This window comes from Pteropus alecto, unplaced genomic scaffold (genome assembly GCF_000325575.1).
Source record: "Pteropus alecto unplaced genomic scaffold, ASM32557v1 scaffold61, whole genome shotgun sequence".
In the NCBI taxonomy this organism is placed as follows: Eukaryota; Metazoa; Chordata; class Mammalia; order Chiroptera; family Pteropodidae; genus Pteropus; species Pteropus alecto.
Window position 1 is genome coordinate 5,862,770 of NW_006434835.1, and position 16,707 is coordinate 5,879,476.

General features: G+C 54.9%; 1 protein-coding gene across 1 annotated transcript in view; it reads left to right on the forward strand.

The window, feature by feature from the left end:
• Positions 1-16,707, forward strand: part of LPIN1 (lipin 1) — a 94,208-nt gene that overhangs the window by 64,525 nt on the left and 12,976 nt on the right. The window contains exons 15-18 of the mRNA XM_015588248.2: positions 2,842-2,921; positions 8,085-8,211; positions 9,426-9,574; positions 10,069-10,155. Of these exons, the coding sequence (XP_015443734.1) occupies positions 2,842-2,921; positions 8,085-8,211; positions 9,426-9,574; positions 10,069-10,155 (443 nt within the window). The remainder of the gene's footprint in view (positions 1-2,841; positions 2,922-8,084; positions 8,212-9,425; positions 9,575-10,068; positions 10,156-16,707) is intronic.

A 16,707-nucleotide genomic window follows, 5' to 3' on the forward strand; every position in this document is an offset into this window, starting at 1 on the left:
GATCGGAGAGCTGGGTTCACTGCCTTGCTCTGTCACCTCTCAGCTCGGAGACTGTGGTCAGGGCGCTCTTCCCGTGGAAGGCCTCTTCATCCCTAAGAGGAAGGGATTCCACTTGGTAGTTCAAACTATTATGTTTTGAGTTAAATGTTTTCCTTTTGCTTGTGAGGGTCATTTTAATGAGGCACACTGACAGCTGCAGACTCATCGTCCGTAGTCACGTCACTTCAGTGGCACGTTTGAACGTACATGGCTTTGCTTTCCACTTCCGGAAATGCCTGTGATTTTTTTCATGTCTTTATCTCCCCCCCAGTTCTTGAAGCGTTTTCTTTGTTTGGCACTGAGGCCACTCTGTCCGCCTGGCTTTCCTCCTCCGGCTCTGCCCCCCGTAAGGGACCCTGCAGGGTTGTCTCGGGGTGTCTCTTCTGCTTTGACTGCCTGCTTCTCCCTCGGCACCCTCACCCATGCCCATGCGATGGCCCCTTTTTAAATTTCCAGACCAGGCATTCTTTTGTGTCCTGTGTCTGTCCACCGGATAGCCAGCCACACGGACGCCTCCATGCGAATGCTTCAAGAAACCCCATACTTGTCATTTTCAAAACGGAACTCGTCATTTTCTTGTGAATTTCTTCGCTGGATCGTAGTTGGGAATGGTGCCACCGCCACCGTCCTTCCATGGGACAGACACTTCCTTTTTCCTCACCTCTCACGTTCAGTCCATCACCGAGTCCTGTCATTTGCCATCCTAAACGTTTCTCAGACTGCATTTCTCCGTGGCTCCGGCCGCACAGAGCGAGGCTTCCGTCACCTCTCCCGGGACTGCTTCCCCACGGACTGTGCCCACTCTTCATTCTCTCCACTATAGTTCCACTGGTCTTTTTAGGGTACTGGTCCAGTTTCTGTTACTCCTGCTCGAAAGCCCTCGCTGAGTTTCTGGGGTTCTTGACTAAGACCAGTACCCTGAATGTGGTTGCAGGACTTGTGTGCCCTCCTCCCTGCCTCCTCCCTGGCCTCGTCTTTTGCCGTTTTTCCCCTGCCCTCTGTGCTTCGGTTCCACTGGCCAAAGCACATTCTACCCCAGGATCTTTGCATATGATATTTTCTCTTAGTGCTCTCGGGACCCCTCTCATTCCTCTTCATTAACTAGCATCTCAAATGGCCTTTTCTCTGCAGGTTAATTTGGTCTGTCGTTCCCTGCACCCGTAGCCCTACCTGCGAACTTTTCCTTCCTAAGGTTTGCCGGAGTTTGTAATTCTTCACATATTGGTGTGACTATTCCATTAACATATCTTTCCCCTCCAGACCCTAAACTCCACGAAGGCCGAGACCGTGTGTAGCTCTGATTCCTGGGTGTTCCTGGGTGTCCCTGGTGTCCATGTTTTGGACCCGGAGCAGGGGCTTGGCAGATATTTGTTGAAGGAATGAGGATTACTTTTGGAATGTAGTCTAAAGAAACCCTAAGGGCAATAGTCAAGCTGATTATTATAACTATAAAAGAACCCCCCAGGCAAGCTCCATTTATTTATTCCACTCCGTTGCAAGGATTTTATCAAGATGAAAGCGTTCTTTCACATTTTCTTTTAGCATACTTGAGTTTTGCAGGATCGTCCCATTATTTTCAAGGGGTATAAACAAGTTAGAGCATAAAGGACCTTTTTTAGTTCCCTAACTAGGGAACGGAATGTTCTAGGATTTAGGCACAGGGCTATTTCAAAGACCTACTTATTGTAGAATATTCCAGTCCTCACCAGTTTGGATGGAGGGGAATGCCAGCATCAAATAAGAAACAGTTATAAAATTAAATATTTCTTAAAAAAAGAAACACCATGAAATACATCTATTTCAATTCGATATATATTTTTGAACTAGTCTGATAAAGGATTGTTAATAGCGGTGGCTAAGTTACCTGTTTCAATAAATAGATTCAAAATTACCAGGCATGTTCCCACGTCACTTATTTGTGTGCTTGTGACAAACTAAAAAATGTTTGAGAACAGCTCGTACTCCTCATTTGTTAAGACGGTTGCTCTGTTACGGTGTTTATATTGCTCACTTTCTTTATTAAACATTAGAGACGTTAACCTGCCTCCTGAGCAAATGGCCACAGATAATGAGATTAACTGTGTATCCTTCATCCATTGACACTTGTGTCTGGCCCCGGGTGGCGTCCCGTGTTCCATGGGGCTGGCGGCTGTCTTCCTCCTCCCCGGCCTGCTGTGGGCCTGGCTCTGTGTTTCTGGGTAGCATCTCTGCAACCCCCACGGCAGGGCTAGGAGAGGGAGGTCATCAGCCCCGTTTCACAGGCGGGGAAACAAGGCTCCGAAAGGTCCCACGACTTGTCCCAGGACCCTACGTGAGGATGGCGGGGCTGAGTCCAGGCCTCTTAGCATGCCACGGTTCTTCCAGTACCTCCGAGCAGCCTTCGCTGTTAAGACACTGCAGCGCTGAGAACGAGAATGTGTCCACGTTTTCCCAAGCAAAATATGGTGTGAAAATATTTCCAGGCATTTCTATCAGCAGTTATAAGAAAATATTTTGAAAGCCCTTGAGTATCCAAGCAGCCCTTGCTGAAGCATCTGCATAAAGCTACACTGATTATGAAGTTTGGTTTGGTGCCACAAACACTTAAGGAAAACAGACTTATTTCTGTCAAAAATATTTCTCAGCTTAATTGTATACTTCTAAGCAAAGGAGTAACGAGGCCCTGCCTTCCCTGGGTGGTGTGCTGGTCGGGGAGGCATTTGGGGCCCCGCCCTGGGCTTTGGGGGAGCCCATCGCAGAACCCTAGCTGTCGCGCAGGTACCCCTCTTCGGTGCACCCCTGACCCTTTCTCTTCTTCTCCAGGAAAGTAAGCCAGAGCAGTGCTTGCCTGGGCAGAGCCACAGTACCGGGGAGCAACCATCACAGCTCAGCATGGCCACCAGGTACAGTACCCGCCAGCCTGGGGTGTGGCCGTTCCTTCCTATGCCCGAGGTCATGGCACAGGCCGGGCAGATGGGGTTCACCAAACAGCATGGGCCTTGGACCCAGGCGGGTTGCAGACCTGGGTTCCAACCCCGGCTCTGTCATTTACTCGATGACCTGGAGCAGCTGAATTTGGCTTCCCATTAATGAAATGGGGGCAGTCCCTCCCGAGGACCTCTCCTCTCCCGTAAATGCGAGGCTTAAATGCTAACGTAACTAGAGGCCTCCTCACGGTCTCGCACGTGGCAGCCCTCCCCATACAGAGGACAGAGGTCATAGTGACGGCGATGGTGGTGGTTAGCAATAGCGTTAATAGCAACCTGGACGTAAGTTCCCCTTGTGAAGACACCTGCCTTTCTCTGTAGTTTACATACTTACTGGGACTTCTGTTACTTTCCAAGAATGGGTATGGACTCATGTGAACTCGGCATAGGACACAGTAGATTTTGATGCTACCAGTCAACGTTTGTAGCGTTCCGCCTCAGGTTTATCCATTTGGGATCTGGGGTAACTACGCTGAGGGCAATGCCACCATCACCCACGAATCATGGTGTCGATGCCACGTGTTGACGACGAGCAGAGATCGCACCTTTCACCTGTTACCTGGCCTTTGCAGTGTCCGTGGGCCGAGGAAACCCAGGACTGCAGATTATGCTGACAAAATGATTGAAGGCACAACGTGAATTGTATCATCTTTGTACCTGGGAGGCCGAGCTAGTACCTAAATGTCCTTGAGCTGTTACCAAACGGTGGAGATTCTGTCAACATATTGTTGATTCACAGGCAACGTGGCTTAGCTTTCAAGTCCTCAGCCTCCTGGCCAAGTTCCTCTATCGTAAACTATTTTATTTCTAAAATTCGCTGTTAGAAGTAGAAATGCAGGTGGGTAGCGAGTAGGAAACAGTCTGATCTCTCTGTGAAGGGTGTGCAGGTCTCGATCAAACGATCTTTGAAGATGACTCTGAGTGGCCTGCCCGCTCCCGGCGGGCACGTTCCTGGGGGCTACCCTTTCTGTTCTCTGTGCTGGCGCCCCGGTCCCCCGGCCCCCACCCATCCACACGCGGATGGGGAGCAGGGCTGACAGCCTTTCCCCTTCCTCCTCTGGGGCAGGGCCCTCAAACATGATTATCTGGATGCTTTCCTAGCAAGAATTTTGAGTTTGGCTTTGAGTGGGCTTGGGAAGGAGATGGGAGACGTGTTCAAGATGGAGCACAGGCGAAGGACATGCAGCCCTTGGAGGGGACACACAAAGCATGCGGAAGGAGGCAGCGATTTCGGGAGGTAGCCATTTACTCCCGTTAGAGGCAGGCAGCAGGCTGCGAACAGCGCGCTTTGGAGTCAGGCAGACTTTGGAGTCAGGCAGATCTGGCTTGGAGACCTGGCTTGGAGCAAACTCCTTCCCGTGTCCAGGCAGAGGAACAAGTGTGCTGTGCAGAGTGGCCGGGGGAGGCTGCACAGGAGATAATCAATGCCACAAGGGGGTGGGGGCGGGGAGGGGACGCAAGCAAAGATGCTGACCTGTCCGTCTGAGCCAATTTAAAGCAGCACGTTAGCTACACTAGAAATGTCCTGCTCTCCTGGAATTCTCTGTCCTGGCGGTAATTTCCAAGCACGAGAGGCAGCACAGCAGGACGTAAGAGCAGAGGCTTTGTCATCCTCCTCTGTGTGATCTTTGGCGGCTTCGTCAGCCCCTCAGCGTCTCCTCCTCCATCTGGGAAATGGGGATAAGAGTGACCCCAGCACTGCAGACGCTGGCCCGTCGACACCCCAAACAGCTTCCTGGGAAAGGCGATGGGGATCGCAGACCCCAGCAGGGCCTCGGGGTGGGGGGGGTGCCCGTGGCGGCTGTGTGACGATCCGCAGGAGGCTGGTTCTGTGGTGACTTGGGGGACACGTGCTCATCCTAACGGACCAGTTTCAGGTGTTTTAAGATATACTCCGAGATATGGCCAAACGTGGGACGCCTGCCCCAATTCGGCCTGCGACCTGCCCGTCTTAGACCTAGAGGAAGATGGGCCTGAGGCTCCAAGAGTTTTGAAAGGGATAGATCATGATGGCAGCTGGTGCAGGGCCCCGCACACAGGGGACCCGGTTCCCACACTGTCGCTCTCCCCCGTGCCAGCGGCGACACGGAGGGCCCGGGAGACGCCACGTGGGCTGGGGGCGGCGAGACGCCCCTGCGGCTCTCCCCAGTTGGGACGTCAGCAGGGCCTGGTGTCTCTGAAGCGTTTGGACTTTCTGGTTCCTACCGGACACAGTCCTATTCAACGTTAACAAAAACGCTTTTCCCAGTTAAATAGTTTAAGACTAATAATCACCATTCTGAATTTGTCACACCACACCTCTTTATTAAGCCCGAAGAATGAAAAATGAGTCTTGTGAATAGAGATTGAGATTTTGGAAAGTTTTTAATATAAAGTTCTGTTTGAGAAATGTAAATCTTTTAATTTTTACTGGCACCTTAGACTTTTTAGTCTCCTAATTAGATTCATACCAGTGACTAAAAAAAAGACGTAGGAGTGCTTTCTTCCTTGACAGCCTTGATTGACAGAACAGTCCCCGAAGTCTCATAATTGAGCAAACAGCTTGTCACCATACGAGTCATTAAAATACCATTTGAAAAGTGTACACTATGACAAGTGCTAACTTACATGTTGTTCACAGCTATAGACTTTCAGGCGAGATGAATCCTTTTGTTTTGTTTGTGGCTTCCTGCCACGCGGTAAAGTGAGCAGCATTTAAGGAGCCTGCGTCCCAGGAGTCGGGGGTGGGGCCTCAGGCGCGAGGGCGGTGAGCGCGGGTCGGGGTCGGCGGGCCCACCAGTGACCATGTGCTCGCCCGCAGCCAGGGCGACCCGCAGCCAACTGTGCGGCTCCCACGTTCGCTCTCGTATGTGTTTCCCTTTCTGTGTTCCCTCAAACACGGCATCCTGCGCAGATTCTGGTTTTTTTTAAAGCAGCAGATGGAAATACCAGCCATTCTGCCGTGCTTCCGCACCCGGCCAGTGGAGAGGCACACGTCAATCTGTTGTCACCGAGAGCTCTAGTTCACATTTGGATCTCGTTTTACCCCAAACTGTTTGGCTGGAATGTAAACATTTTCCGATTCCTCGAGGGGCCCTGTCACCGCGTGCCCTTCGGTTCCCACCTGGTCGCTCGGCGGGCGCTTGGCCCCGGGACCGAGTCCCCCCGTCTGGCTGGAAGCCTCTGGGTTGCTGGTTCGGGAGGACCGGCACTGGTCATGGGACTCGCGGGGGCCAGCCCTGGGGAGGGCTCCAGTCGGACTGTGTCCTCTCACAGATGAGCCACTGAGGCCCGGGGAGGAATTTTCTCGTGTGAGAGCTTCGCTGGGACTCGCGTCTCCCTGCCCGTTGTCCGCCTGCACGTTGAGATTTTTGGTGATTGGGAAGCAGCCTGTTGCTCTGCATTTAAAGATAAGGAAAATCGGGGCTGAAAGAAAAGAGGTGATTTGTGCAAAGCAGCACAGCCTGAAGCTCCACGGGGCTCCGCCCCCTGACTGCCGTGCCGTCTCCACTCTGTAAAGTTGGTGACAGTGTCACGGGTGTGGATTCATCCACATGTGGCCCAGCCCCGCCTGGGGCTCTAAGCCAACCAGGACTCTGACCTACGGCTCGTCCACCAGGGCCGGGTCTGCGACTCCGGCCCAGGTGGTCCTGTGCGGCCCCCGGGCCCCTGGTCCAGGTGCTCCTGTGGCGACCTGGGCTTTCGTGCCGCAGCCTGGTCCTGCCGTGTTCTCACCGTGTGGACAGAAAGCCCGGGAAAGTAGGGCCCAGTTATGTGGACAACACCCAGCACAGCGTGAGTTAGTGCTGCTTCAGTAGGCTCCGGTCCACCAGCCCGCAGCCCGCAGCCGCCCCTCCTGGGACTGGGGGAGCAGGCGCTTGGGGGCGGGGCAGCCCATTCTACACACGGGAAGAGGTGGTAGAAATAACACAGACACAGGGGTGCTGCATCTCGGTGTCCCCTAGTTCATCTCCCCTAGTTCGGGGCAGTACCGGATTGTAGAAACCGCTTCTGGACTGAACACACGGAGTGAGCAATGAGTTGATGGGGGTAGCTGGTCATTGTGCGGTAGAAGCGGGGCAGGGGGCGGGGGGCAGGGACGGCGGCACTGGGAGGTGAGGGCTTGTGGAGGGAACAGGAAGACGGCGCCCCTGTCTGAGTCCTGCGTGCAGGGGTGTGTGGAGGAAGCCTCGCGGGCAGGTGCATGCAGGGGTGTGTGGAGGAAGCCTCGCGGGCAGGCATGTGCCTGAGGAGGCGGGCTGTGCCCACTTGGGGGGCCACCCAGCCTTTTCCATTTGGCCTAACAAACATTTGTTAAGTACTTGAAAATATTTTTAAAAAATAATGGTCCTGGGAAGCAGAGCTAGTGCTGTTGGGCTGGGGATTAAAACCCACAGCAGGATTTTAATCTCGAGAGCAGCTAATTACTGAGATGCTTTATACAAACTATTTGAAGAAAATGAGCCTACTTCCCACCTGCACGTCCCAGCCTGCCACCAAACGGGACAGTCAGCAGAGCCCAGAGCGTCTGCGGATTGTGTACAGGCAGCTCGGGCGGCCCCTGATCAGGGATCCCAGCGGAGGCCTGGGTTTGGAGAGGTACATATAGGGAGCTGATCAGCGCAGGCAGCTCGGGTGGCCCCTGATCGGGGATCCCAGCAGAGGCCTGGCGAGTCTCTCTGGTCACGGTGCGTTGGTGAGTCCTAGAGCACCCTGGTTATTTGGAATTGTGGGTTTGGAGAGGTACATATAGGGAGCTGATCAGCTGGACGTATAGAGATTTGGAGTCCTTGTGCTTGGTCCTCGGAGTTTGTGACATCCTTCCAGGCAAGGGGGGTCTCTAACCCTGCTCGTCAGGAAGACGAGCCTCTCGGTTTAGGGTAGAGTGACGACAGCCGGTGAACAGAGCCGGGAGTGGGGAGAGGCCACCCCGCCGAACAACGCAAGGGCCGTGTGAATGGGGCCGTGGTGGCCTGTGCTGAATGGCCACCCAAGAGACAGCTCGGGAGACACCCGAGTGACCGTGATTCCGGCCTAATGCATTTCTCGTGGCCACCCAGACGCATTGCCTAATTGATGATGACGCCCCGTGTGTTCCAGAATAAAGCACGAATCATCCTCCAGTGATGACGAGCACGCAGCTGCCAAGCCGTCGAGTGTCAGCCACCTCCCGCTGCTGTCCAGCGTCGGCTACAAGAAGACGCTCCGGCTCACGTCGGAGCAGCTGGTGAGTGGCCTCCCCTTGCTCGTCTGTGGGCTCTGGCCGTGACGCAGCCCCCCGGACTCGGGCGGGCGGTGGTCTGGGCACCCCTCCTGCTCTCTGGCTCCCACTTGGGCACCCCAGAGTGCTGGCCACCCTCTGGCCACCCTGCCTCCGCCCTGGTACCCCGCGTTTCCACCTTGACGTCAGCACCTGGCCAGGCGTGGTCCGCGGCATCGCCACCTACCCCCCCAGCCCCCCGACTTCTGCCGCGGCCCTGGGATCCGGTTCTCAGGTGTCCGAGGAGGGCAACCTGACGGCTCTGATGAGTCCCGACGTGTAAATGCCTGGTCGACCAGAATCTCGCAGGGCTGCTTCCACTTTCAGGGAGATGTTCGTTAACTCAGATGCGTCTCCTGACCTGGGGGGCACCAGTGCTCATGGTGGGACGGAGAGAATGTGGGGGACGCGGCCCTCCATTCCCCGGACCGCTGCCTGTGAGCGGCTGTGAGCACGGGTCCCAGGCTCAGCCGGGATGCTGTGCGATGCCGAGAGATGACGGACGGGCCCAGGCACCCGTGCGATGCCATGAGCGCCACCCTGCGGCCTGGCCGAGGCGGTGCGGCTGTGTGGCTCCACCCAGCGACACCGGGGGCACCTGGCGTCACTTCCCTGGGTCCAGACGACACACCTGTGGACGTGGGGTGCGCCTGGTGCCTGAGACTGCGCACTCCCGCTTTGTGTCAGTCTGAAAGCCACTGAAACTCGGTTCCTCAGGGAACGTGTTGTTACGTTCGTCTCCCCGGGTGTCGCCCCTCGTAGTCGGGGGTGGGAGAGTGAGTGTGTCCCGTTCTGAAACCGAGATTGATTTTGCCGCATCTGGGAGCCTGTCACTTAACCCTCTGATGACGCCCATCCAGAAATGAAGGGGCCCCTTAGCGTCACCTCAGGGAGCAGGAGGCTGGTGCGGGAGGTGCGAGCTGCATCACCGGTGCAGGGCGCAGGGTGCAGGGTGCCCAGGCCTCGGCGAGAACCCTCCTCATCCAGAGCGCGATGGGGACAAGGCACTGCACTGTGGCCTAGGGCGGCGATTACAAAAAAAAAAAAATAAAACGTTGTCATTTTAATAAAAAAAAAAAAAAAAAAAAAAAATCCTCATCCCGCTTCTGACAGCGTGGAGAAGCCGGTGAACTCCCCCGTCCGGACCGTCCCCCCGAGGACACGTAGCTGGTGTTTTTCAGAAAAGCTTGAAGCTGAAGAATGGCCCCAATGACGTGGTTTTCAGCGTCACCACGCAGTACCAAGGCACGTGTCGCTGCGAAGGCACCATCTATTTGTGGAACTGGGACGATAAAGTCATCATTTCTGACATCGACGGGACGATCACTAGGTAGGTCCGGCCGGCCCGGGCCGCGGGGGCATCCTGACCTCTGTTGTGGGGCTCCACGCCTGGGGCCAGCACTCAGTGGCTTTCTGTGGCACGGGGGGCTCGTGCCGCACAGGTGCTGGGCAGAGGAGCCGCCCACCGGGCCCTCAGCCCTTGGACCCAGCAGCTGGCGTTGGGGATCGCCGGGCGTTGCCGCCTGGGGTGTCGGCTCCCCAGGCTCGTGCGCACGTGTTCTGAGCGGCCTCCTCACTTCGATCTAGCGAGTCAAGGACTCGCTACGTGAGCAGATGGCAGGCGCCCGCTCGTGGATTAGAGCGTCCCTCCGCGAGCCTTCCCTTTTGCTTGCTTTAGTTTTGGGCTTGCCATCCAGACGGTGAGTCGTGGGTCCTGTCGGCATTTTTTTGGAGGCATTTGCGATGCGCCGAACTGGAAGGGACATCGTGCTCCTCGTTGCGGTGCCCTTTCCACGGCGCTTGTCTCGTTTCCGTCCTTTTCAGGTCGGATACTCTCGGCCACATTCTGCCCACCCTTGGGAAGGACTGGACCCACCAGGGCATCGCTAAGCTGTACCATAAAGTGAGCCAGTAAGTACAGGTGCCGGCCCGGCCCGCGGCGCTCCGCACGTGGGGTCTTGGCCGCCGGCGTGGCTCAGTGGCGGGCCGCACCTCAACCAGGGCTGGTGGCAGGGGGGGCCGTGGGGAATCCTGAGCACAGGGTGAATCCCACCAACTGCAAATGCAAATTCAGTACTGGGAGACAAGAAAGGAAGTGATAAATGAATCAAAAATCGATGGAGAGAGAAGGAGGCGGCACCGTTAGGGGAGGGACGGGGTTTAGTTCCTACCAAGGAAAGGCAGAGATGATCGGGTGGAGAAATCATAGTCTACTATGCGCCAAGCGATTTACTTTAGGCTAAAAGGGCACAGATTCCGGGTGGGTTGTAGCTGCGGCACCGGCCCAGGGGGGTGGGGTGGGGGTGAGGGGCAACCGGCACATCCGCCCACCTGGTCTGGGGAGCGCCTCGCTGAGTGGCCAGCAGGCAGGACAGCCTGGTGGTGGAGGTGGGAGGGTAGGGGCAGAGCCGCGGTCCTCTGTCGGGCACGGGTGTTACTCCGCTTGGATCCGACAGTAATCCTGAAAAGCGAGTGAAGTTTCTGTGTCTAGACGAGTGAACTAAACTCAAAGTTGAAGTGATTTGTGCAAATCCCCGAAGCCACTAATGGGCAGAACGCATGGATACCCTGGTCGGTCCAGCTGCGGGTCCACTGCTTCTGCTCTCGTCCGTCCGGGGTCCAGAGTCCATCGTCCCCTCCCCCCACACCAGCTTGCGCTTAGTCACACTTTCTCCACTCTTCTGTGGACCAGTTTCCCACGTCGGTGAAACCCGCAACACCTTCTGTTCTCCAGCCAGTTAGAGCCGGGAGGTGCCGGCCCCGTCTTTGTGTGGGGACGAAGGCGAGGAGTTACGCAGTTGGTGAATGTCAGGACAGAAACCCAGGCCCGTGACGCCCAGCCTGACGTGCTCACCTCTGGCCTGTGCTGGTGGTGACAAGGAGTAGGTGAGGGACGCTCACTGCTTTTTCTGTACTGTGGTATTTCCGGCACAGGTGGGTGAGGTGCGCTTTCCTGCTCCTCATTCATTTATTTATCCAGCATTTACTGGGAGCCCACTGAGTGCTCGGCCCTCTGACCGGTGTGCGGCTTGACCGTGAACTAGTCTCCCGCTTCCTGGACTTTATCCTTCAGTGGGAGTGGGGTGGCTGGGAGGAGGACCTTATATCCTGATGGGACTAAAAGCTTCTGATTTCTTAGGTGCCCACATCATTAGTTCGACCTTGCTTTTCTAGATTTCATCTTTAAAAGAGTACCAAAGCAATAAATGCTTCTTTTACGAAAACAATAAGAGAAATAAGAAAAATTAGAGGAATTTAACAGTGCAGAGCTTGTGTCTTCCTCCCGGCTCTAACGCCAGGCTGATCCACTCCCGACGAGTGGCACCGCTGTGAACAGTCTGGGTCTGTCTGGCCGCACTGAAAATTCACTGACACACGCCCCTTGTCCCCGACACACCCACGCTCACGTCATTAAATGACGTGTCCTTACGTTTCATTAAGATGTCAGGTTTACCTCCTTCCTCTTGACTGCTGCACAAAATCCTGGGATGCGGATAAACCATCCTGTATTTAACCGGTCCTCTGCTGACGAACGTGGCAGGCAGTTTCACGATTTCCAACAATGATGTAATAAGGGTTTACATACACTACGCAGTTCATTATGCGTCATGCACATATGAATGCATTAGGAAGGCACACGCATGTAGGAAAGGCTGCTGTCAGGTAGAGTCCCCGAGGTGGAATGACCGGCCACAGGGTGAGCACGCTTAAAGGAGGGTCAGCGTGGCTGAGTGCCCTCCTCGCCGTCCCCCAGCCTGCACCCTCACAGACGTGTGTGTGCCCACCCCGCCCCACGGCCTCTCCACGCCTGGCCTTTTGTTTAGAAGGCTTGATCCCACTGATGTTTTCAGTGCCTTGCACGATGCTGAAAATTGCATCCATTTTTGGTCGAAAGAAACACTCTTGGGTTAGGTTACTGAGTAGTTCACAGCTTGATTCATTTTCATTTTTTTGGAACATAAATCTGTTCCTGTTTTTACTGTAACATTAAAAAAAAAAAGGCACAGTTGCATTTTTTTTTTTTTGGTCTTGATTTGTATCTCTTTTGGATTTTCCCAGAGAAGATATCTTCTCGAAAAATAAAGTTGTGCAGCTTCCCAAAGAACACCCGATCCTTCTGTTCTTTGATCAATCGATTTAGAATGAGGAACATCTGCGGGCGAGGACCTGCGAACAGCCCAGAAGACTTCCTGCATGTTTGTTTTGGTTGAGAGGAAGGAGCTAGATGTTTATTTGGTCGTTGAGTTTGATGTGTGTCCTTAGAGGCACCCAGCCAGTTAGACCAGTGACGATCAGGGCTTCCGGACTGGCTCCAGGCGGCAATGTGAGCCTCGTGGTGTGGCTTTGGACATCTAACAGTTTCGGGGTCCTGCCCTCCGCTAGGTCCTTGTTTTCTGCAGCTTCCCTGCCCCTCCTGCTCTAAGCCCGACTCCGTGCCTTGTCGTCTCATCTCCCCGCCTTTGCTCATGCGAGGGCCTCTGCTTGGTGGGCCTTTTCCTCTGATTGCTGCCTCTCAACAGTTTTGTCCGCCGGTCATGTCCAGCTGAGATGCCGCAGTCCTCGCGAGGCCTTTCCGGTCCAAGATCGGTGACCCCAGGCAGCTCTCATCTTCTCTTCTGGGATTGCTGAGCTCTTTTCTGGCATCTGAGAGTTTGGCCTGGCTTGGTGGCCTCGGTCCCATCACGGAGTCCGAGTCCAGGCTGGACGCGCTGGAGGGCTTCTGCAGCTGGCTGCTGGTTGGCAGTGTCTCCTGACATCAACTCCAAGGTCTTAGGCGGCCGCAGCTGGGGGAAGTGCCGGGACTAAGAACTGCGAAAGGTTGTGACTCCCTCTTCTGATGAGGCCAGGTCATTTCTTTGAGTGTCATACTTGTGCGTACCCAGAGACATATTTAGAGACATGGTTAGCATACTAAGGTACCAGGAAGAAGGCGCCATTTAATTTAGGATTTGGGGACTGATCACTCTTTTCCTGACACTGGCTTTCCTGGGATTCGGGTTCCTTTTAGATTTTATGCACTGCAGGATTTGGCTAATGGAAAAGGCAGCCTTGCAGATGGCCACTTGCCTGGAAATAACAGAAAATGAGGGCAATTTAATTTATTTTTTGCCGAATGTAATTACTTGTTTGAATATGGTCAGCCCGTGACAGATTATCTGTCAGGCTGATTATTACCTTGTTTGTAGAGAAAGTATAAAGCTTGCTTGGTTATTGATTTTAAAAAGCTTACATGGTTATCGATTAAAGAGAACTATAGCAGGTAAAAATGGAAGAAATATGAGACTCTTTCATACTCAGATATATCCAATAAATAGAGGGAAAGTAAAGAAAGACGTTTCCTAAAACATCTAGATCATCGAACCAGTGGGTCGTTTGGGGGCTCAAGTTGGACAATAATTACCCTGATTTTCTGCCTTACTTGAGATGTATCTTGACGTCCGTGTAACCGGAAGCCGGCGTGTCCGAGGCTTGGCGAATGTGCAGTGTGGCTCCGTGGATGGATGTGCTTCCCTGCGGACTTAGCAGTGATCATTAGCAGACTCATTAGGGTTCTTTCCTTCTCCCGCCCACAGCACTCGCTCCTTCCCTCACCCAGGTCCTCGCAGGTGGCTACGGTCATTACTCTCAGGAGGGAGGACCGTGTGGTGCGTAGGGCAGAGTGAGGGCGCCTGGATCCCGGGGGCGACGGCTGTTGGCTCTCCACGGACACTCGGGCCTTGTTCTCCACTCCGAGCCGTGGGTTCCTTGTCTCTCAGATGAGGACGTTAGGCTCATTCCATCCGTCACGGCTAGCCCCAAGTGCTCTGCTGCCGGGTCGTGTGGCTGTAGTCACAAGTGCGTGTGTGTGGATAGCTGCGTGTTGCCTTTCCCAGCCGAGCCTGGGTCAGAACCCCGAGGACTCAGACCTGCTGAGCAGCGGGAGCTGTTCCAGGTGCTGAGCGCCTCTCGCTCCAGGGTGCCCATGATCACGCAGGGGCTGGTGGCAGCAAGGCCCTGGCGGGGAGGGCAATGAGCACTGTGGATTTCATAGTGAAGGAGAAATTAATTCTGATCCGAGGGGCGAAGACTCAGAGATGTTTCAGTGAAAAGGTGCACCTGAGCCGAGCCTTAACCAGTGAGTAGGGCTTCGAAAGAGAATTCTAAGCTCATCACAGGTGGAAGCGGGGATGGGGGGCGCTGAGACCTGAGCGAGCGCCAGCTGGGGTCACGGGAAGGGAGGCTCCGGGCAGGTGAACCGGGAGGTCAGCTGGCAGAGCCTTCACGCCGGGCTGAGGACAAGCCTGAGTCCAGCACACACTTGAGGTGCAGGTGAGGACGCTTCCTAGGACTGCGGCTGGGGCTATGGGGGTCCCTGGTCTCTGCAGCAGTGGCTCTCAACTGGGTGCCAGTTTGCCCCCCATGGGACACATAGCAATGTCTGGGGACATTTTTGATCGTCATGGCTGGGGCGTGCGTGCTATTGGCACCTCGTGAGTGGAGGCCAGGGATGCTGCTAAATATCCTCCAGCAGGGGTCCCCAACCCCCAGACTGTGGACCGGTACCGTCGGTGGCCTGTTAGGATCCGGGCCACACAGCAGGAGGTGAGCGGTGGGCGAGTGAGCGAAGCTTCATCTGTGTCTGCAGCCGCTCCCCAGCGCCAGCATCACCGCCTCAGCTCCGCCTCAGACCATCAGGCGTTACATTCTCATAAGAGCACTGGTCCCTGGTGCCAAAAAGGTTGGGGACCGCTGTCCTACAGCGTGGCAGTGACATCCCTCCCCATCCCCCCCAGCAGTTACATATCCAGCTTTCCAAATGTCGGTAGTTGAGAAACTCCAACCTAGAAGCTTATTTTGGAAAATACTCCTAAAGGTAGTCTTTTCAAGCTGTTTTGGTGTCTCTCTGGGCCGAGTGTTTTGAGGGAGATGTAGAGACGGGGCAGGGAAAGCGTCTGTCCCAGGCCTGGCCGTGGAAGGCTCTTCCTTTGAGCTGTTCTCCCAGAGCCCCGCTGCAGCTGCTGACACGTGGGAGGGCTCAGTGCCATCCTCGTGGGTGCTGCGCCTCCATCTGCCGGCGTCTGTCCAGGCAGGGCGCACCCGTCCCGCCCCGGGACCCCTCGTGTCCACCTCTGCTCTGTCACATATTCCGTTCCCTTCGTCATCACTGATTGCCCCTGGGCACTTTCCGTCCTCCGTAGGACCATCTGTGCTGACCCCACGTGCACCCCTGGCCCAGCCTGGGGCCTGGGGTGGGGGCAGCTGGCGGGTGTGCATCGGTGGAAGGAGTGTGGCCTGCACATGGCCGCCCTTCTGAGCAAGGGGCACCATGGGGGGTCAGCTTTGGGGATGTGGCGCAACCTGAGCACTCGATGGGAGCACTTGGCATTTCCGGCAGCTTTCATGGGGGCGAAAACTCTGGAAAGGGAACCCCTGCGGCCACCAGCAGGCATATCCCCGCGCAGGACGTCCTGGAGCGGATTTTCCAGCTGCGTTCAGTGATGGCCTCAGACGCAGAACAGTCGCATAGCGAGAACAACGTGTGGCATGATCAACCCGGGAAATGTATTAGAAAAGCAAGTTTTGAATAAAATTAGCATCTCAGACCCCTGCAGGTGACAGCTTTTAGGCTTGATGTGAAGAGCTATATACAGAAACAGCGATTTAAAAAAAAAAGATTGCAGTAATTAGACGGCTAAAATACAAAGATGTTTAATTAAAAAGACTGCTTGATTTTCAGATGCGTCCCTGTGTTCCAGACAAGCTGATATTTCTAGATTCTCTTTGTCTCAGAACTTTCTTCTTTCTTGTTTCGAAGACCATGTTATTAAGCCACTCGAGACCAGTCCTCCGGCCAGCGTGAAGATAGTCCTGGGGAGGCGAGGAGTCGGGTGGGAAGTGGGCAGTTTGTCCTCGCTCACCCAGCCGAGTTCCTGCGTGTCTCCTACCTGCCGCACAGCGCTGGGGCCCAGGGGTTAAAGCCAGGACCGAGACACCAGCCCCAACCTTGCGGGGTGTGAGGGTCAGTGAGAGACACAGTCAAACAAGGGACCAAGTGTGGTATCGGTGATGAGTGCCACGAAGAAGCCCAAATGCAGTCGGGGATTCGTACCTGGAGTGGGGGTGCTTCTTATTGAATAGAGGGACATCGGGGAGAGGGCCCCTCTAAGCAGACACCTAGGTGAGGTGAGGAGTAAGGGGGCCCTGGAAATATGGGGGGACAGTTGTCCAGGTAGCATTTATGAGCATGCGAGTCAGGGAGTGGTAAGAACACCTGGTAGGGACCAGATACCAGGGAGCACGGGCTGGTCCCTGTTCCTTGCGTTTAATAAGCAGGGACCAGGTCTTACTGGCCTATTAGGTAATGGCAAAGGATTTGGATTATATCTCAGAGAGAGGGCAAGACTTTGCAGGGTTTTGAGCATGATCGGAATACATTTTAAGCTTTAAGTTTTTTTTTCTGCGTGGAGGCTTGGTGAGGGGGCA